Source organism: Galendromus occidentalis, unplaced genomic scaffold (assembly GCF_000255335.2).
Source record: "Galendromus occidentalis unplaced genomic scaffold, Mocc_1.1 scf7180000077486, whole genome shotgun sequence".
NCBI lineage: Eukaryota > Metazoa > Arthropoda > Arachnida > Mesostigmata > Phytoseiidae > Galendromus > Galendromus occidentalis.
The window spans coordinates 571,548-594,076 of NW_003805474.1; the positions used below are offsets into that span (position 1 = coordinate 571,548).

A 22,529-nucleotide genomic window follows, 5' to 3' on the forward strand; every position below is an offset into this window, starting at 1 on the left:
GGCAGCGTTCAATTTACGGCCCAACCGTTGAAGCTCCAAAAGACGATCGGCAAGTCCATGCTTTCGCTTCCATGAATGCATACGAGATGGGATCTATGGAAGATTTGATCGATATTCTCCGGAGTCAGGATGGGCGATCTCCGGAGTCGCTAACCACCCTCTGCGCTTCTGTTCTCGTTCGCAGAATATAATCGACACTGCCGCGTATCCGGCGGTCGAGAAGCGGCTCCTCCAATGGCGATTCGGAACGACCCGTAGAAAGTACCGTGATCGTTTGATGTGGTCGCCCCTCTTCTCGCCACCGGCTCCTCTCAGCTACCCATAGCCAGGATTTCGGATTACTTGATCCGAAGGCTCGAATCTCAACGAGAGGATCCTTTAACGGATCAGCCCTCACTGACTCAGTTCCAATCCCGAGACGCTGCCCCCGCGGTAGACGCTGGAGCTTTCCGAACCGTGGTTGCCCTCACCTTCATGGATGCCCCTTTCCCTGACGCTAAGCAAATTCTGGCCAGGTCCGTTTGCACTTCGTGGTTGTGTATGCCGTAATGAGGTGGTATATTTGTGTTGTTGTTGTTGTTGTGGGTGTTTCGTTCCTATGTTCTGTGCCGTGTCATGCTCAAGATGAGCAGGAAGACGACACGGGACAACATGAAGAAGAGGAGGCCGCCGTAGATTCACTGAGCATCGAAGGCAAATACCTCGCGGTTGAAGAAAGCTTCAAAAATGTCATCAACACCGTCATCAAGCAGGCTCTTCCAAAAGTTATCGAGTTCCAGGACAAAGCGGAACTCAGTCCCGAATGCATGGGGTCGTTCCTCAAAATTATCGGCAAGATGCGCAACCTCGACAGAGAAACATTCAGAAGTAAGTTGCAAGCAATATGCATGGGGATCGATCGCGCGACGATGATCTGAGTCGCTCATGACATCTTCGGTGATGCTCACGATCAAGGAAGCGGAATGATGACGCTCAACTCCGTGACATCGACTGAACCGGCCGAATCCGCTCAGACTCTACCGATCCTTATCCTGACGTACGCGACGCAGAGTAAACTTTCTGAGACTGAAATGTGTCTTATGGTATAGTTCTGGAGCGAGAGACACATAGTATTTAAAAATTGAATCATCCATCGTTCATTGCTCCGAGATGCCGCACTCTTCGTGTCAGTGAATTTCCTAAACTCATGTGGAGTGATTCTGCGGGGAGCTCCCGAAATCTCGAGAATATCAAAATCCCCGACACGGGTGGTCTGCGATCAGGCTCCGTCACGTCGTTTCACTGACTCTGAAGGAAGAAGCTCTGAAAGTGACTTCCCCCCAATCGGGAGATGATGATCACTGATTACAATAATCACTACAGATCCTCTAAGTGTCTCACTCGGGACGGCAGCATCGCAAATGCTCCCCGACCCCGTCGACGAGCCCCCTGCGCTCAGTCGGAATCCCCCGGTCAGTCGCGCGGAGCTCCGACACAAAACTCGAATGTACCTCTCGGAGGGTTTTGGAAGGGCCCATCGGTCGCAGCCTCTGGTCCACAACACGCTCAGGAGGCGAATCACTATCGGTGGTATGCATGCGCGAATCGAAAGACTATCGCCGGGGTGCGATAAAGAGCATGATGCAAGTCTGAGAAGACCCAGTCATGTTGGTCGCATTACGATCCCTCAGCGAATCCGTGAGGTCGATAGATAAAGCGTTATCTCGATCGAATGATGACGATTGGGATAAAAACGGAGCCCTACCCCCAAGAACTGTTGACACGTGGCCACGGGAAATCAAGCTAGCTGTCTTGTTCGGCATACCTCCCAAGCAGTGATGAGAATCGCTTGACTTGTCGGCATAGAACGGTGTAGCACGTTCGAAGACGCGACCACCGTCTTCTTAGGCGCTTCACAGGGATTCAGGACACGCTCTTCGGCTAACGCTTGTATTCCTGCCCCAACATATCGAGATAGCCGGGTCTTCGGTTCGGAAGCAAACTGGCCAGCCGGACAACGAACCGCTTGTCGCACGGCCACCCTGCGTATGATCGCCGCGGTGCGAAGTTCAAGCAGACCGCGAAGCTTTGTTTTTTGCCCAGTCGGAGGATTCCGAGAACAATGAAAACGACTACCAGCCTGAGTGGGCATAACGCCTCTCCAATCAACTAAATCAACCCGCATCGATAAGACGATTCGATGGCTCAATAAGCGAGCAAATAAACACAGAGCGGTTCCGAAGGCATGGGGGTTCGGGTCGGAATTCACGGAATTCTCCAATTTGGACTTCCGAAGAAAACAAAGATTTCTTTCGGTGTCGTTGCCGTCGCAGAAGATCGTCGACCCTAATCCGCGATTGCGCATCATAAGTCATGTGTTTTGAGCTAATTACGGGCTGAAAATTCCCGATGCTCGCGACGCTCGCTGATCGATCACCCTGGGAACACGGCGATCAGAGAGGGAACGGGAGCTCGTTCAAGGTAAATACCAGGAGTGATCGCTCTGAGCGGGCCGTTCGTAGAGGCGACGCAGAACGCCTTGGGTGACGCGACGTAAGCATTAATTTGTCCAAAGCCGAGCTTCGACTAATCTTCCGCGTCGGCCGGCGATGTTCTTCAGTAATTCTTCCACGCAATAACCACCGAGGGTCGGATTGCATGAAAGCCGGGAGCGGTCTGTTGTTTTCTAAGCACACAGATACCAGCGGAGCGAAAGACTGAGCCCATCATCGATTAATGGATATGGATTCTCTGTCGATGGAGGATAATCGGATTAACCAGCGCCTTCCTCCGGGGGTTCCTCCCTGTGAGGCGGGCGGGGGTCCGAGGCGAGGGAATCGAATCCAGGCCCCCCTGCTCGAACGTAGCTCTTGAGCCGAAGCTATGTGACAACGCTCGGATTCCGAATCGAGTCGAGACATCCTCGATCAAGCATGACGCGGGGACCGAACGATCTCGCTTCGATCAGGATTCTTTCGGGAATCCCCTTCTGATTCTCAAATATTTGGATGGCCAGAAAAATAAACCCTCACACCGCCGACGTCAATGGGATTTCTTGTGACTCTGGCTCTCATCAGAAGACATGATACGGAGAAAGTATTCCATCCCCAGAAATTCGCCAGTACGCCTTGTTCGACAGCGCCAACCTCAGATAGTCTTTTCGAGCCACGATCCGCGGAGACATCGATGGGTCGATCGGCTTTCCCGGCACAACTGCAGGAGCGGCGCGGGGCCAGAATTTTTCTGATGGAGCAAACTTCTTGCTGCGGTTTCTCTCTGTTAGGCTCTACGGCCTTAGACCCCACAACGAAGCCTAGAAATCTCATCATAGCACTCCTGCCTAATATATCCGACAGGATCCCGCACAGCCCTTCACTGAGATTAACTATTAAACATACGAATGAAGACATGCATCCTGGATCGTGGTGATCATTGAGATGTTCGTCTGCAGCCCCCGGTCTGCCCAGTCGAGAGTCGGGAGATCTCGGAAATTCACGAAACAAATTCCATGAATTGGAATGTAAGCTGGAACCTCACCAGTATCGCTTTGCGGCTGCGATTGCAATTTCGGGTCCCGATAAATTTTGTTATATCGTTTCCTATCCTGCCACCGGGCCTCCTCGGAAAATGACTACAGCAAACCTTCCATCAATATTCATCATGTTCGAGTCCGTCCAGGGAGCCTAAGGAATCAATGAGACATCAGAAAGGAAGGGAGTTTTCTCTCAGAGTTTGAATTCTCTACCCCGAGAGGAGCAAATGACCTGCCTCCCATGCGTAGGCCATGAGAAGACTCAGCCGTTCCGCTGTGATAAAAATATACTAATCGCTATGCGGGTTTCTGACGTTGGGCTTTTGGAAAATCGAATTCAGCAACGGAAGAGAGCTTTTGTCGACTGCAGCCATGGATATTATGTACCTACTTTTCGAGTCCTTCCACGCTCACAAGTTCTTCCGAGAGACGTTTGCTCCATGCCCGCTTATCAAAGTCGAAAAGAAGAATCCGGCATCGCAAATCGCTCACAACCCTCATGTTGCGGCCCATCAGCCGCGACTCTCAAAACCCTCGTGTTAAGGCTCATCACCCACGACGGGAAGAAGCTTACGCGAACGATTGCGAAGACTTGACGAGAATCAGAGAGTTAGATGGATCAAATAGCATAACACTAGCTCGCTGAGCCTCGGAGCTATGCATCAGATCTCACAATTCATTCGGGCTCTGATCAAGAGTCCTCTTCTCTTTGAACGGCGCGCGTCTCCCTCACCGACGAAACGCGAACGCACGTACATTCCCCTGAAAGGCCATAATTAAGTCGTGGAAGAGCTCGCATTTTCTTTGAAGAGCAGCTATTCATCATCTTTCATCTCGCGATGCTTCCTGCGAAGCAGCGCTTGGACCAGTCTTCGGTGACTGTTTAATTTACGCTTCGCGCCTCGTGACGTGTCTTTCCCGGAAGGGGGCGGAAACTCGTATCCCTCCTGAGGCGATTCCTTGGAGTGCCCGTCAACAGGCACTGTTCCGGCCGCATGCTGGTATCCCTAGGCCCTCGGGATCTGGCTTCGTGCACGCAGGGTCCTCCGTAGAACTGGAAATGGTCGGGAACAGCGAATTTATCCGCCAATTGACTCGACTCGTGGAGATGATTTCAATCAATTTATTTCCGAGGCCCGAAGGTTCTAATCTGTCTCAGCGGATAATGTCCTGGCGCCGAGTCTGGGTCGTGATTCGAGATAGAAGTCCTCTGCCCTTGAACTCGTCTCTCGAGCGAATCTGGTGGCATTCTTGAAAATCCCAAATCTCTCGTCCGACACTCCTCGCTAATGTGCGGCCATCCAGACCCTGGCGATAAAATTCACGCCTGTGTTACGCTTGATTAATCATGATTCCGTCCCACCGATGCGAAAAGCGCGAAAGAACGGTTTATCGTCGATTATTACGTCGACATTTGCGGATTCTCGCAGAATCGATGTTGAATGGCGGTTTAGACCACCCGCGTTCAGAATTGGAACAGAAAACACCTCGATAATCGTCTTTCTGACAGAAATCCATCGTGACGTGGGCTTCTACAAAATATCATGGGGAGAAGACTAGAGGATACACATTCAGAGTGAGAGACAAATCGCGTATAGATGCCGGAGCTTAGAACTAGGCCCCGCCTAGCATACCACCAGGCCCATATACATAAGCGATCGCATACTCATAGCTCCGGCATTGATTTCCTATTCGCGCCGGCCTCACAGGACGGTTCAAGCTTTATTTCAAACGGTTTCGTGAAGCTTCTGATTCTCTTTTTGATGTGTCCATCCAACTCGATTGACGAAGTCGTCACTTGAATATTTCCTGAACTCGAGCTGCTCGCAGCGCAGAGAGATATGTAACGTTCGAGTCTCTTTGCATTCCCCGTCACGAAGGCAACGATTGTAAGGGAACCGTTTCCCGTGTTTCCTCATTTCTCATGCCCCAGAATCCGGAAGAAGAAGCTATGCCCGCAGCACGAGTCTCTGCCGGCTCCAACTCCCTAGGGCTCCTACACACGAGATCGCCTCAGACGCGCAGAGCTCTTCAGGAAAGTCCACCTTCTAGAGATCCGACAGGGCCTCTTCGACTTGTCGATTCGATCGTGGTCCACGTCAGATGGCACTGCGGATTGTCCATGTCAATAATGGTTACATTGTTCCGAGCGGTCCGTGGCTGAATCTTTTGCGTGAGCCGCAAAACCCAGTGGAGCTATTAGCATTGATTTCGGTTTGATCCCTATCGGAACCGTCATGATGACTCCGTCGAGCTTGGGTTACACGTCTGTCGCAGACCAGACGATCTGACGACTGTTAGCGGGATCGTTATTCCGTAATGTTGACGGGCGTCTTTTTCTCGCTCCAATCATCGTCGATCCATCGCAGTTACATGCGCCGCGGTGGATGCAGATACTATTTGGAAGCGTTGAGCTTCAATGGCAGTGGTATTTCCCCAGGTGCTGAATATCAGAAAGAACTTAGGTATTGAGTAATCTACTCAGTTCGATACAAGTCGTTTGTGTGAACTTCCAGTAGTCTCTGTTTCGGGAAAGGGGCATCTTCCTCGGTTAGATATTGTGTCATACAGTTATGCCCTCTGAAGCCACTGATTGAAGTTTTCAAGGTCGGAGCTACCGTCCAAATGATCGGAAAAAGCGTCTCGAGATTCTCTCGGAAAGAGAGGGGTTCTTTCGAACCTTACTCCGAACTTTGAACTCCTCCCGGCCATCCCTGTGGTTTATTCTGTTGCTCTCTTCGACGTGTCAAAGCGAAGCTGCGATAAGAGAAATCTGGCTCTTCGCGATAAGGAGATACACATGTACGATTGCGACTCAAAGATGCTTCAACTTTGGAAGTTCTGGGATTGCCTCGATCATGTCGATCGATTCTTATTTACAGTACAATGGTGAGATTCGCCGTTGAAGATCATCGAATTCCATTGCGGCGAGTCGAAGCACTGAGGCTTCAACGATTCGGGACAGAGATCGTTTTGAGGGTACTCAAACCTTTCAGCATACAGCTTGCCTAGTGAGATTTCTATTTCGCGGAGTCAAAAGAGATCTGGACCGGGAATAATGTGAGGCTGAAATCAGATGAGGTGTACTCGATCGAGCAATCATAGGGAAATCCGATGGGGAGGTTCCCCGCTCCGGGTCCTCCTCTCGTGTCCCAAGCATGGCGCGGATTTCCGAGCTTTTTGTTCCTCCGGGAACTATGCCGGCGAGCTTTTTCTAGACGAAGTCGGGCATCGAGTATTGGTGTTGGTAAGAGGACACGTCACGCAGCCAGGTGGGATCGATGAGTGCGTGGCCACGGGTCCCATATCTTCGCAGGCCAATGTTGATTTTAGGAACCTGTAAAGTCGAAGGGAATATCAGATGTATCGAGCAGCTTGTTTCAGTCAAGCCTTTTCATTAGTTAAATGCCCAATTCGCTCTCGGATACGGTGACATGCTACGGTTATCTGAGCATTCGGGATCCCCGGCCGAATAATTTTTCTCCGCCGTTAGCGCTTCGTCAAAATGACTTATGTAATCTCTCGCTGCCAAGGATATGGCCTCATATTTTTCTCCCATGATTTTTTTCACGATAGGTTCCACGGGAGGGATTTAGCGAAATAGAGTCTTCACAACATTCAGAAATGAATTCCGCTAATGGTCTTTTAGTCGGACCCAGACGTTCTGTCCCAGACTCCTGTAGGCGGGAAACGGGCTTCGATCCCGAAAGATTCTCATTTTAGAAAAATGTTTCATCAGCGAAGGATCAGCGTGTTCCTCCGTGTTTATTGCGTGAGATCCGTGCCGTCGACAGAGAAGATAGGAAACGTTGAATGATTCAACAACGGATCGACTTTTTGAGCGGCGACGACGCGTGCCCAGTATCTACTGTGAACTTTCCTTTGTTTATCCTTTATCGTTGACGTTTGTCTAGCGGCTCGTCGGTGGATTGTTTCCATCGGATTTTTGCTCAACTTTCGCCTTCCCCTGGGCGTTGGAGCTGCACGTGTAGCGAGAATTATTGTGCTTATTTATCGCGTCGGTATCATCTTATCTGCCCCTTATGCCGATCATCTCATATGGCGCAATTTCCCGACGACCAAAATCGCTGACGCCTCACGCCGATGTGGCTTCCACGATTAACCCGTTCGTTTTCTCTAGTTCGGTATCAAGTCTCATTTAGATCCAGTTTCACTGATTGTCGCATTGGAGTCGGGCAGTCGCACGTGCCGTCGGTCGATATCTCGCAAAGCAAGTTTTCTTTTAGCCATTCAAGATCGATGACCCATCAAAGCAAAACAATCTGAATGACACGGCGGTCGGAAGCTCTCGCACAGACTGCTGAACTCCTCGCGTCCGAATGCCAAGCTCTCATAGCATCGGGAAAGATAAGGATCCCATCGGGAAGCGTGCCGCCATTCGAAGGTCGATTTTTTCGGGGGGAGGCATTAGAAAGTAGCGGATTTATTTAGATCGCGCGGCTCAGTCCGGATCCTGATCCCTTTAGTCGTTCACAGTGCTGGATCGCGCCGATTGTGAGCGTAAATATTCGTTTGCATGTCTGACGAAATTTTAGCAGCGCTGGCAAGTGGTGCTATGATCATCTCACACCAAACATAGGCGCTGCCCCCCTCATCTCCGGTGTTCCCAGATCGCGCTGAATTTCCTCTCGTGAAAAGGAGACTCGCTCTCGTTCACACGCAAGAACGGTAGGCTGGCGATTTAGGGCCAGCTTCGACGCTCCGTCCCTCGATGCAGCTCGGATAGTCTTCATCGGGCATTTTCTGAGATATGCTGAGAGAAGATGGCGTACGCAAATATTCCCGCGCTTCTTTCGACATCGAGGATCTCTCTAGCTTTCTTTTCGACGAGAAATTGCACCATGATCATCACACCGCCATACTTCGGGGTGATATGCGGTGGTGGTTTCCAAAGCGATTCAGGACTCGAAGTTCAGAAGTTTTCCTTTGGTTTTCTTCCTCTCGAACGATCGCGACATGAAAAATCGCAGCAGTAATGATCATTATTCTATCTCCTCCGTGAGCCATTCTTTTTCCCGGGAAATTTCCGATGTCTGGAGAGATCGAGCGATCCTGTCTTCTTTCCTCCGCATCGATCGCGAGAGTATTCGAATCTTCGAAATGGAAAGCGTTGAATCGAGAGTTGGCGGGTCGGATGACCTCTCTGAAACACGAACCCCAGGAGTACATACTATATGAGATGTTTCCCGTCCCCGCCAAGAATATCTTTCGCGAGCGTATCGCAATCGCCGGAGGCTTGTCAGCAGTATTCGACCGATCGCAGACTACAGCGAATAGACGCAAAGTGCCGAGAGCGAGATGATATCAAAAGAATGATTACGTATAGGTATTTCACCTAAGGACATTCTCACGGGGCGAGAAGCCTGTAAATACAAATACCACGTTCGTACTCACCCTGCGGATGAGTAGAATATATTTTGCGAGCCATTAGGAGAAGAAAATAGGGACAGAACTGTCGTCCAATTGGGAAAGCTTTCCCCTGATGTACACGTGTAGTGGTCGACAAAGATTGTTTATGTGAGGCTTTATGGCTCACGGTGGAGTGAAAGCCCAATCCAGATCCGCTCATAGTGCTGATTTGTGTGATAAGATCGCTTCACGAAGCACTGGGCAATTTTCACATCGTCCGCCATGATGAGCTTGATAACTCTTCGGACCACCACCGCCGCCCTTCAGTCGGAAAATGCTTGTTTTGCTATGCTTTCTAACAACCCTAAATCCACCAGCTAGAATTGCGGGTGATGATTAGCACAGCGGTTTTTCTAAAATATGGCGAGATGTTCACTCACTGTGAATGGTTCTCAGCGGCTCCAACGGTAATAGACAGAGACCGGCCCACCGCGAGAGAAGAATATAATTCTGGACTCATATTCGGCGGGGTAGTTGTGGGTGAATTGCGATAGCAAACCCCTCTCGGCCTGGGTGCAGATGGCCCGGTACAGGGCTCCCCATTCTTGTTCCACGGCTTAGCTCTCTATGCATGAGGACCCAGAGCTCGTCCGAGCTGAAAGTTCATTATCAGGCTATGAGCAGTCGGGCATATGTGCGGTAGTTACTTGTCTTGAAGAAGCATATATAAATATTTCCACGATCGGTCTCACGAACGGCGAGACGAGGCGGCCCAGCGGTAACGGGGCTCGCTGATCGATCGATCGATTGATACCGTTGGCAGAGACAGCACGTGTTGGAAAGTTCTTGGAGCCGATTCGGCTCCGCCGGTGGCACGTCGGTACCACATCCGGATCCGCCGACCGGTCAGAGCAGAGCCATTTCCCGCACTGCCCACATGAGATTCGTGGTATGCATTGTGAATGGCTTGGTGAGCTCGAAGAATCAATCCAATCGAAAGAAGAGACTTCGCTCATCGATGAGGACTATTCGTTTTAGCATTGCTATCTCCCCGAGAAAAAGACTCCGAGTGTGACAGAAGGAGAAGCATTTACTGCTGCCGGTAGCTCGTCCGAATCGCGGCGAAGAAGCCCAAGTGACGACAAACGATCGAAGAGAAATAATGATACGAGCGGCATCGTATTTCTTTACAAGCAGGCACAGGCTCTTCATCCGGCAGACGGCAGCAGGGAACGGCGCAGGAGCTCACGGCGGGAAACGGTAACGGAAAAATGAATGGACGAAACGGCGGAAATCGTGATCTTCGCATTCCGAGCAGAAGGTTAACAAAAGAACGTAAAGGGTTACACGGTGCCAACAGACAAACAAATACAGGATCTTCATTGCCGAATCAGACTGCTTCGTCCATCTTTTTACTCAATGAAAGTGTTGTAAGCGTACGATCATTATCAATGATCATGGCGTACGGTCATCCACCCATAGCTTGTAATTATTACCTATGCAATACGCGGACGATGGTCAATGTAAAACAATCAAGAGACAATGTGGAAAAATCAACGTTTTATCGGTTAGGTTTAATCTGCGGAAAGCGCGAACGCCAGACGCAAGCAGCGGTGAATGGTTCGACGGCGTCGGTCGGGCTTTCGCTCGTCTGTCGTCCGTCTGGCTGGAGGCTGTGTGGTCTTGTGCGTGAATCACTGACCACTTATTGGATGCGGATCTGGGGGACGGCGACCGCCTGGACTGAAGGAGCTCCGCCTCAATTTCCCGCTTCGGATTTACATTACTTCGGTCTTCGATAGAAGTTCTCTATCTTGTCAGATAAATCGGGATCGTAGAGGAAGCTCGGCTCATCGAATGGGAGGTGGCTCAACATGTCTTCGGCTCGTCAGCACTGAGTAGAAGTCTGAAAGATGTTCTATCTGTGTTGAGCGCTGTGCTCATCACGCTCTCTCACGATCCTTTTAACAAAGCCGCGCGGCGTCTAGAATTTTTAACAGCGAATACCTCGGGAGGGAGCGCTGTTCTTCATGCTTCACATTTACCGTGCTCGAAAGCCCGGGGAATTATCTAAGTAATTAAAACTGCCGACACATCGATCCCGGAATTTATCGATCGCTGGGCGTTCTCGGAGTGAAAGAAAAGCTCATCTGCCAGCCGGGATCGGCGAGCGAAGGAGCGGGAAAACACACTTTGCAGTCGCCGCGCGAAGTGAGAATGCAAATACTGCCCGCCTGCGAGCTGAGGAATTTCGTTCGTCGTCTGGGCGTGGAAACGGATGCTTCGGCGAAAGTTTTCCAACTGAATGTCCAATGGAACGAGAGTCGGTGAAATATATAAAGAAGTAGGTATACCTGCGCAGCCAGTAATCGAGAAGCGACATCTTCACTGCGCCTTACGGAAATACGAACAGCGCAAACCCACATACCGGTAGCCCCCTCGACTCGTCTGATGCCTGAATGTTTGGAAGGCTGCCTGGCGGATCGCTCGGTCGATCCGACGGTCTGTCGGTCGCCGGGTCTATCGCCGGGTCGGGTGACGCACAGTGTGACTGACTCGGAGCTGGAAGAGCAGCGGCAATCTGGGAAAACATCTCCTTTGAATTCGGATATATCTGATCCGAGAGTAATTTATTCAGACGGAATTCATTGAAACGAAATCCACAGCCAACCACTTGCACGAGTGCGCCAGAAACGTTCGTATTCACGTACAAAGCGTCTTCACTAAGAACGTATCAAGATGCCGGAGCCGTTCTCGACGCGGTCATAAAAGTACAGCGGTCCAATGTTCGAAAGTCTCGAACTTGAACGCGTCCCAGACTTCGGAAAATTCGCCATAAAACGCGGGACAAGTCCGAGAAAACGTAAAAAGCGATCCCCATCGAGTTCCGTGGACGCAGGGAATCATTGAGAGGTCTGACGAGCGGGAGGTGGGAGAGTTACTATGAAGCGCGATCCATACGGGGGATGATGGTAGGAAACTTTCCATGGGATTATTCTCTGGCGAGGACTGTCAAGCGTTCTGAACAGAAAATAAATCCCGCTTCTTGGAACTTTTTCCGATGACTCTCATCCTCGTCTAATGAATACATCCTTGGGGAGCAAACCTCCAAGACTCTCTCGTCGACGGACGCGCGTATATCACGAGCCGACAGAGTCGTCGGGTAGATCGATCGTGGATTAAATGGGCAGACGGGCTCTCTACGAAGACCCAGTCCCGACAATAAATAATTGCATCCAATTAATCACAGACCGATGATCAAAACCTTAAGGGGTTTCTTTTCTCTTACAGTGTTCGATGCTTCCGCCAAAATTGCTGCTGGACTCGTGGAGGGTTCACTGACAGAATTCGGTAACTATTACGAATGTCTCAAGGTCAGCGTCAAGGACGACTACGATGAAGAGGAATCGTTCAGAGGAAGCTACTGCATGGTCAGATCGCGTCCGCCTCTTCCCCCGAAGCCTAGAATCGTCCCTGGAGATTTCACACCCGTGAACATATCAATGTTCTCTGAAAACTCGGTGAGTGCGCCCACGAAAATTACAGCGTCTAGGAGCTCGAATTTGTAGTCGAGCGCATACGGAACCGGCCGTCAGAGTGAAAACTCAGCCGAAGGATCCTTTTAGTGGGCGAAGAATGAGTTCACGAACTATAGTTTGGTTGGCAGATCGATTCCGGCTGTAACGCTTTGACGCAACACTGTTACCGCTCAAGCTCCTTTCACGGTCAAGTGTTTTAAGGGTGGCTCTAGCACAGCAGGGCGTCGTCGCATCTTCTGATCCATCCTGTACCTTGGCCGGTTTCTGGAAAGATCAATGGCCCTCGTGCCCTCTTCGTCAACGCAGCACCGATTCCGTAAACATACTAATCGGGTTCCACGAGCCGTGGCTAATCTCAGACGCTATGTAAATTCAAAGGTTCTTGATCGATAAGGTCCGATGGGGCATCCGTATAGATGAAGCGGAAGGGGTCGGATGTCCGCTTCCCTTTTCAAGAGCAACGATGATAATCGGAATTCTCCGTTATCTGACCGACAGAGAGGAGATTCAGCCGGTCGGATAGCCGACTACTTTCTTCTCCGAATCACTCGGGATGAGGATCGCTTGCGACCACGATGACGTTCGAGACGCGATTTGCTCGTCGAAAACAAGTCCCGTGGGTTGAAGAATTCAGCCAGCGTCCATATCCTCCCGCTCCGCATGTCGCTGTCAGGAATAAGAAGTCATTCCTGTTACGCTTAATCTCTCTACTATTGGTCGTATACCTAGGAATTTCACATTCCGATTGGTTCGACGATTCGGCTCGAGATAAGCCTCGTGTTTGATCGGTTAGGAATGGCAAAGTCAAGACATCCCATGTGGGATGAAATTCAGAGTATGTATAACGAATATTGAAATCGAAACTTTCAGAGAAAAACTCAAAATTATTGACAGTTGCGCCACTGGTGGGGCTTTAACGCCCTGCGTTAACCTTTCAAGCGATCGGTCAGCTCCCCAGCAGGAGTGTCACGTTATGTTTCGCGGATGTATCTTTTCGCTGCTTTGAGGATTTGACGCTTTCCCTGCGATGAGAATTTCTCGCACGAGCTGGAATCGCCGGAATCAGAAGACTTTCATCGTGCGTTGACGAACTTCCAGTGCTGAGATGCGTGGACAGAAAGAAGATATAAAGTTCGGACAGCGTGAGCTCCACTGCCCAGTAGCGCTAATTTCTTAGAGTGGAAGTGACCACCACCGCCCTGAATTACAGCTAACGTCTTACGTCGTCGTAGGGATAGAGCTCCGATCTGGTGATCTTCCAAAACTTCTTTTGATGACCGATATCTACGGTATCCCTTTCGGAGGATTGGATGCCGTACAGGATCCGTGTTGATCGGAACATGAAAGCTAGATATGCAGACGGTTTTGTGGATCATCAATACGCGGGAGGCGGTGGGGCAAAAAACAAGCTTGCAGCTTATCCAAATCAATCAAATCTGACGTCATCTACTCCATCTCGCTGAATTGAGGGCTGCTTCCTCATTAAAGGAAAATAATTGCCGGAATACGGCGCTGCCCTTCCTACGCGTTTATCTTCATTCATTGATGGCTCGCCAAGAAATGCACGTGTGACGTTGAAATGACGTCTCACGCGGTCTATCGACCCGCTTCGGGGAAGGGAGCAAATTAATCATAGAGGTTTAGAGGGCGTTTCTGAAACCTAGCAAAGACCATATCCCTAGCCTTGCCGAGCGGAGAAAGCGGTGGAGAGCCCGATGGTCGGTTGAGGAAGACGAATCCCTGGGCGTCGAGTCATCCGGAAAGCAGCGATGGAACATTTCTGGAAACATCTCAATCAGAACTGAAGCGTTCGATCATGCTCAAGATCAGCTGACGTGTTGTTGCTTTTCAATATATGTGCATAGGCACGATTATCATATGAATCACGGAGTTTGCCTGCGATGCCCATTATCGAATTTGGTATTCGGTTCCTAATAACCGAAACTTCGGGCGGCTTCGTGATCAGTCGATAGAAGATGGTACGCCACACATTAATCAAAGGAACGTATCGAATTTCGGGTCGGTCCACCATACAATCCAAACACTCATTAGCGAAGGCGAGTCAAACATAGATTCGTGATTATCCAATCAGTGGACATATGAAGGGACGAACAGGGTGTTCCGAATGAGAGCTACTGGGTCAACACTGATACTTTACTTTTCTATCTCGTTCCCCGGGCCTAATTCGATGCCGATGTCGAGAATTATTGCGATAGATGGAAGAATTCGTTTCTATTTTCTTCAATACATATCGCTTAGGTAAATCTAAAATACTTTACCGTTTTAACGAAATCACGGATTCCAGATGATGCGTGACCTGCTCACCGGTTCCGGAACTTTCTATTACACACGAGCGCGGATGGGGCTCTGTCTGCCTTCAACATGCAGCGTCGAAGATGTCAACGCCATTATAAAACCATGTAATAGAATTTTCGTCATCTATTCGTTAGAGAAGAATTCCAGCATCCGCTCTCAATTCTGTACTCGCCGCGACGTCACCCCAGATCCTATGCGGCATTTTCAATCAGCATAAAGTGTCGGCAAGCTGGCACATCGCTCAGATAGATTACGATTGATGGTGCGGTCGGATGAGCCGTCAGAATCGAGCACGAAATACGAATGCATTCGTCATGATGCTTCGCTGATTGTAGCTCATCACAGCGATTTTCGGCTGTTTTCTGCGGCTGATGAGCTGGGTGTCCGAGTAAGCTTAAAGGCGCTTCATCTGGCCTGCACTTAATGAAACTCTCCTCGGAGAATATGATTTTTTTCTGTTTTCTTCTGGAAGTTCCTCTTGCGAGCACTATCGATCACAAACGGTGACTGGAGATTTCGATAATTAAGGAGGTTTCTGGGTTTTTCTTAAATTCGCTAACGCCCAGAAATCGGGGTATGAGGGAAATTGTCGTATTTCGGGGTTCGTGCGATCCAGAAGTACGGAATGCTCAGCTGGTTCCGAAACTCTCGTAAAAAATGCCCTGTATCTCTATTTGCAGTGTTCGAAGGGCTCCACTGGGAGGCTAACGTCGAGTACTGCCGCCAACGACAAGATCGGAATGATTTGAACTCGGAAGAGTGGGCTTGTGTGTAAGTATATTTTCGAAATGGATTTTTCCAATCGTGTTCACGATTAGACTGCTCATATTGAGCAATTTCCCCCGAGCGATACCAGTGACTATGTCGCCTCGGTATTTCCATTACCCGACAAGACGTAACGTTCCGTGGTGTTCAGAAAAGCGGTACGTGTACGTAGACGAACACAACGGTCGTCGTATTCCGAAACGGATCTCTTTCGCTTCTCGAATGACTGTTCCGGTCGTCTCCCGAAGAGTTGATCCATCATCGGCCACATCTCCCTCCGGATACGGTTGAATTTACAAATCCGAACACGATCAGCGACGGCGCTCCAGACCCTAATCAATAACGCGGACATTTGTGACCCTAATTGATTCGCGAATTTCATTGCACACCCTTTCCTTTTTCGGTCTCCCAATACGGTTTAAAGCTTGCCCGCACGATACCATTTCGGCTTTTAAGACTCCGAAGCTGTAACGGGAACGCCGATCGGCCGGAACCGTGAGCGGATATTCAGCCTTGACGCGAGCTCGCTATTCCGGGATTTCAGCTTAGGAATATCGAACTTGCCGGACATCCGCTGACAGTCTCATGGTGGATCCCTCACACACGAGTTCTCGTTCTCGGTGCAGAAGCATTGTTCTTTGTCGGAGATGGTTCCGCAAATGTTTATTTATCTTCGTCTAGTGCCTCCGGGAAGTTTCTGAACACTGATAAATTATGGGAACCGCGAACGTTCCGGTCGGAAAATTCAATCACAAGCCGAGGCGAACGTAGATATTATCAGAATTCGATGTAGACACTGTGCGGCTGTAATGACTCCGCTCGCACCGGAGCACTACCGATGAAGGCTCCGGCTGCGGAAAAACGATTTATCACGGCTACCCGTTAAAGTATCCGAATCGATTGTCTCCCTGCACATTTGCCGAACATCGGATGTATGACAATGAATCGGGAGAAAAAGCAATAAGCATTCTATATCCGAGAACAGAATCTTCCTGGCTGTATTGATGCTCCCGGTCATCGTTGCCACGACAATACATGCGTGTCTCTGGATCATGGGTTACCAGGCGGACAAGGCCCCAAAAATCGAGAGCCCTCTGCTGAAAACCGTCCTATCGCTATCAGCCTACGAGACTGCGAGAAAGGTTTGTCTCGATGCAAGACGGAACGTTCTTTAAATCGATGAGAAATCAGTGGGAGTCATATTCTATTCAAAGACCAGTTTCGGACAAAAACAGGAGCAGAACTTTGCTCCGCTTGCGATTGCTATGGAGCGAGCTGCGATGTTGAAGACGGAGTTAACAATCTCGATCTCTCCTCTGAAGATTTTGGTTGTGAATCCTCCGAAGGATGAGCACACCAAAAACTTAGCGCTCTTCCATGGACTCCGAGCTGCAACCGTAGTCTGGATCATCTGGGTTCATCATTTCGCCTACAACGATGTCGCTGTGTACTGTAAGTGAAAACGAGTCTCCTCCAAAAGCTCTTGGGGGAAGAAGTTTCTTTTGCGCGATCCTGTCTCGGCTTGAATTCCGCCTTAGCCAAATCGGAAACCCAACCACCCTCCCGATTTGTCTCGGCTGAATAGTCGTGTTCCTGTCGCAAAAGTTTTAACACGAAGCAGATCCGTGTCTGAGCGACGCAGTCGACGATTTTGTTTTTCGGTTTCGCATTTGTCTCACTGCACGAAATATTTTTTTTTGACAGCTTCCGCACGAATTTCGCGTGAAATCGTCGGCTACTACAGAAACCAGATATTCAATAACGGTTGGCTTGCTGTCGACACCTTCTTCTTCATATCGGGATTTTTCCTCGCGTATGTAATTGGTCGAATGAAGGGCAGGATCGGCTTCGTTAAGGTGAGTCATCAGTCACCCAATAACTCAACTACCCCACACACTGAAGGACTCGGATTCGTGTCAGAGATAAACCTCCCCAAAGATGAGCAAGCCCGTATCCTTCATTTTGACTCGAGTCCTCCCATATAGTTCACGCCACCTCAGGATGTAGAGCTAGTAGAGATTCTGCTGAAGATTCGCTGGTGAAGAGGTCCACGGGTCCGTCGAGGCGAGCCGTAATCTGGAGACCTGCCCCGCCGCGGCAAGTTCTCGGCCTTTGGCGGTGAATGAGATGGATTGATTGAATCGCTTATCGCGAATGACTCGCGCTCGAATTCAGGACTCGGACCGGAGGAATATGTGAGCGCTCGTTCTGAAACCGTGAGATGCATGCATCTCGACGGAGTCCCGCCGTACAAGAGTATCAGAGGAGCGGACGTAGACGAGATCCCCTGCGGGTTCAAAGCTACACGAGCCGCTGTTATATGGTCTAGAGTCAGAGGTAGACACATTGAATACGTTGTCGATTGTCGTCACATGATTACAGTTTGAATCATATCTTACGTAAACGGATCGCGTGTCGGCCTTCAGCACAAATACCCATTACAAATCTAATCGAGATGGAATCAGACTTGGTCTAGACGACGATCATTCACGAAGCGATCATCACTGAAATTACGATTGGTCACGCATAAGAATGCACCGAGAACCGCGAAAGTGTATTCGCTCCCCGATCCCGTTAGTACCCGGCGAAGCTCTGAGTGGAACCGACGGAAATCTTTCCTCGCGATGGCCAAGCAGTGTTTATACATGCAAGCTCAAAGTGGGTGGGAAGGAGCTTCATCAGACGGCCATGGATTTGAGCTCGGGCGCCTTCCGTCTTTGCGTGACGCTCCCGCCAACACTGCGCTTCTCCGCTTTGGAGCGATGACAGCTCGGCCGCCCATCGGCCGAAAGCAAGCGACCCTTCGGGGGATAGAAACAAAACATTTGCATCGTTAATTTCACCTACGACTCCTCTGGATATGCAAGAGCTTCCGACGGAACCCATCCTGCTGGCATCATGACTGACCGGTCCTCTCACTTGGCTGCCGGTGCCCTTTCGCAGTTTCCCCGGTTCCCAGATAATTAATCATCTATTCGCTGTCTCACGCGCACCCGCCGTCTGCCCGCTTAATACCAGTTCGGAGCGAGGAGGAGAAACTCAAATTCATGGAGCGATTGCCTCCGCATCCATTCGACGTCATTTAGGATTCCGGCTCGAACTTACTTGGCCGGGGCAAAGTCTCAGTACGAAAATCCGTCCCAGCGCGGGAATTCCTCTCAGATCTTATCGCTTATCGTTGATCAGAAATGAAAATACAATAAGAGACAAGAAGCAATCGATGTTGAAACAATCCAATTTCCCGAGACCAAACCCATGGCAGCCGATCGCTCGGTAGCAGCGACCAATCGGGGCTATTCGATCTAAAAACTGCACAACGCTTATCGATCGATTCCTCGATTTTCCGTCCACTGGAGTTTCTCCCCGATCTGAACCTGCCGTCCGGGACCGACGCCGTCATTTGTCATCGTCGGTAGCTGAATCATTCCAATCATGAATCACACACATTATCATGTTAAGCGATCACGCTACGGTCAGGAAAAATCCATGTTATCAGTGTCATGACGGGCCTGCGATCGGCAGTCGATTCACGCTTCGAGCCAAAGCTTAATTGACAGTATCTGATTTTTTATGATTATCTTTCAACTGAATATGACATCCACAATTTGCACTCAGCTTGATCGGCGCAGCTTCGTAGCTTTGAGAATTTCCGATTTGGCTTCACTTCGCCTTCATTGATGTGCGGTTGAAAGTTGGTATATGCTGGGAGCAAGCGGAAGTCTCAGGTACTTTTCATTGAGGAATGTGTTCCCCTGCGCGGTGAATAATGAGAACCGCATTGCTGCGCCGCGAGAGGTCGACGAGGGGAGTTTGATAGTCCGAGGCATACTTGTGAGTATAAGCCTAAGTCGAGGATTTCTTCTCTTCCCACCCTCAGGTCGTGATGTTCTACGTCGTTCGCTGGTGGCGTCTTATCCCTATGGTGTTCGTCGGTATCGCGACTCTCTTCTTGGTGGCGAAGGTGAGCAATCAATGGACAATGGTTTCTACGGTATTCCGCGGCGTACTTGATCGAGATTTCGCATTACGGGCCGCGGTCCCTCAATTTCGCACCTCTGAATCGCGGAGCAGTTGACTCCCTGTCGTTTTCCATCCTTCTCTAATGGATCTGAGACGAGGGATGCATCCTTGCAGGCTGGAGACGGTCCTATCTGGCAGGAGTTCATCGGTAAGGAGCTGCAGAAATGTCGGAATCAATGGTGGCTGGTGCTCCTCAACTTCCAGAATATTCTCCACCACGACGAGTTGGTGAGTTAGGAGTCGGTTGCTCCCCGGAGCTTGGGGATTCATGGGAGAGCTATGGTGGGAGGATATCAAAACCGTCCGTCTTCCTTTCAAGTGCATGGTGCCCTTCTGGTATATTTCGGTCGATACACAACTATATCTAATATTCGTGGGCTTGGTCATCTATACTTTCAACCCTCGTAGGTGAGTCGGATGGAGTCCTATTAATCTGGAAGATGAAGTACCGGAATGCGGGCATGCATGGCTTTCGAATCCGGGGCAGATGCATTTAATTATTATGGATGCTTCAAATGAATTATCCACTTTATTCGACTTCCGAAAATTGCTCATTCGAAGATCTATTGCCTGGAAGGTCCACTACTGACGACGACCGTGTTTCGGATTTGTTTGAGTTCGGTTATTCTTGTTCATCGATTGTTTGTCTTTCCAGCGACGGATACAAACAAGCGAAGAGAGGATTCCTGATCATGGCGGCGATATCGCTTGCCGGAATGATCATCCTAGCCGTACAGAGTTTCGTTAACGAATATCACCCTACGGCTCTATACGTCGCTGGCGATCTGACGTAAGTAACTGGAGACTTGTTCGTAGTGAGCCCGATTCGCGCCGCTTCTCGATCGTCGCTGCCGCTTGGAATCGTTCCATAAATGGATGAAAAACGATATATTCAATAATTTCACCCGTATCGAAAATCATTTTCCGAACCATGTGTTCGGATTTGGATGCGCTACCTTCTCATCTGTAACTCGGGAGCTTCGCCTTCTTTCGTATGTCTCGAATGCGAAGTCTGATATTCGTCTTCCATTCTTGACCCTTCATCTGTAACATGTGTAATATAGGATGTAACAGTGAGACGCGCCTCTGGGAGCGTCCGCTTTTCTTGTGCAGTTTATCAATATAACTCGAAGAGGCGCGCTGGGCGACGATGGTTGGATATTGATCGAAGAGCCGGTGAAATGAATTCAGAAGCAAAAAACTCGAGCGAGGAAACTCAGAATAATTATCTAATTTGTCAAGGTTCACGACGTCCATGCTGTCGATGACTTATATGCAGCCCTGGGCTCACTGTGGGCCCTTCGTCATCGGAATCCTTTCCGCCTGGATCTATCTGAGGAAAAATATCGTTTTCTTGCCGAAGGTGAGCGCCTAACCGACGGCGATCATTCATGTGGAAAAATCGCGTCTGTCGTCATCGAATAATTGAAACATCGTCTTTCTGATCCGCGTCCGACGTCGTAACAAGCGATTCGTTCTAGCTCGTCGAAGTGACAGGGTGGATTTTAACGGCCATCGGTATGCTCGGAGTTCTTTTCGTGACGAAAAATTGGGGCACGGGAGACTTACCCGCTCAGTGGGTGTCGGCAACTTACACCTCGACGCATCGAACGATCTGGGCGGCGGGTCTCGCATGGATTGTCTTCACGTGTACGACAGGCCGTGGAGGTGCGTTCAATGCTCATTCGTTTCAACCTATCAGGGAACGATTTCACCGAGAGGCTGATCGGATGACTAAATGATCGCTGAAATGATTGATCAACCAGGATCTGAGTGATTACTTTGAGCTCATCGAATCGATTCCCTTTTTTCCTCCAGGAATTGTGAACCACATCCTCAGCTACCCGGCCGTGGTGCCCATTTCTCGCCTGTCTTACGCCATGTATATCATGCATGTCCCATTCATCTGGCATCGCATGTGGACGATCGATGAGCGGACGCATATCACATTCATGCCTCAGGTAAATCGTGCCGCTCTTTGCGTGTAGGTATTTCTGCTCCGACGATCAATTCCGGCAAGAAGAGAGGTCAAAGACTCCTAGAGCCTGTCCCCGGAGGATCCTCAGACCCAGTATATGGCTACACCGCATCTAATATCATTATCGGTCAAATTCAATCCTTCCATTATCCCTCAGCCATTATCGGGGTCGAGAGATATTTATTGCCGGAGTCGACGTGTTGGGATACTTATCCCAATCGAGTTGATTTGATTACAGTTCTACGACGGCATGGGGAGCTTCGTCATCACATTCTTCATGGCTCTTTTGGCGAGCGTGTTCTGCGAACGAACGATAGTTTTCATCAAAGAGATCGCCATGGGGGAAAACGGACGGAATAAAGAAGACAAAGCCGCGCCAGCTTTGAATAGCTTCGAGGTACGGGTCTTCGTGGATCCAGATGCATATTAGAAGAATTTCTGGTCCTTACATCGATTAAATCAGTATCTCCGTGGGTCGCTGACCGTGACCCCATCGTATTCTGTTTCATTCAACGTATCCGACACCGTATCGATAAGCATTTGACAAATCGACCAGAAACTGTCTCGGATCGCTGATGGGTTCGGTCATTTCTTCATCTACTGCCACGTGATAAGCGACCATCCATCGAGGCTCAAGTCTGCCGATAGGTCACTTAGCACTCACTGGCGCTTTTTGGCCAGTCGATGCTCGGTCCCACCGACAATAGTACGAGGGGTCGATGGCCCCGCAAGGAACGGAGCATCCTCATAATGGTCACTATCCTTTTCAGAAGAAAACAATGCCTTCGACGTCGGAGGTCGAATTGAAAACTTCACGGAGGATCAGTGACGAGTTGCAAGTGACAGCGTATCCGAACGCGCAAGTCGCCGTTCATCTCTGAAGTAGCATCGCAAGCGAGTCAGCACTCGAGCGGGACCAAGTGCTTGATGATCTGGCAGCGAAACACATGCAGTATAGCCGAATCTAGCTCAATTGTTTTCATCGTGTAATCGATTCAATAGAATAAAGATTTTCGAGTTTTTCTCCAAC

At 49.7% G+C, this 22,529-nt stretch overlaps 1 protein-coding gene across 1 annotated transcript; it reads left to right on the forward strand.

The window, feature by feature from the left end:
* Positions 1 to 536: 536 nt before the first annotated feature.
* On the forward strand, positions 537 to 22,522 carry LOC100907288 (nose resistant to fluoxetine protein 6). Its single transcript, XM_018640513.2, has 16 exons — positions 537 to 867; positions 12,173 to 12,402; positions 14,726 to 14,840; positions 15,417 to 15,507; positions 16,487 to 16,643; positions 16,824 to 16,953; positions 17,206 to 17,357; positions 19,379 to 19,462; positions 19,636 to 19,749; positions 19,841 to 19,929; positions 20,177 to 20,311; positions 20,764 to 20,884; positions 21,003 to 21,189; positions 21,340 to 21,482; positions 21,738 to 21,896; positions 22,270 to 22,522. Exons 1-16 carry the CDS (start codon positions 549 to 551, stop codon positions 22,378 to 22,380), a joined length of 2,337 nt encoding a protein of 778 aa, XP_018496029.2. The 5' UTR covers positions 537 to 548; the 3' UTR covers positions 22,381 to 22,522.
* The last annotated feature ends 7 nt before the right edge of the window (positions 22,523 to 22,529 follow it).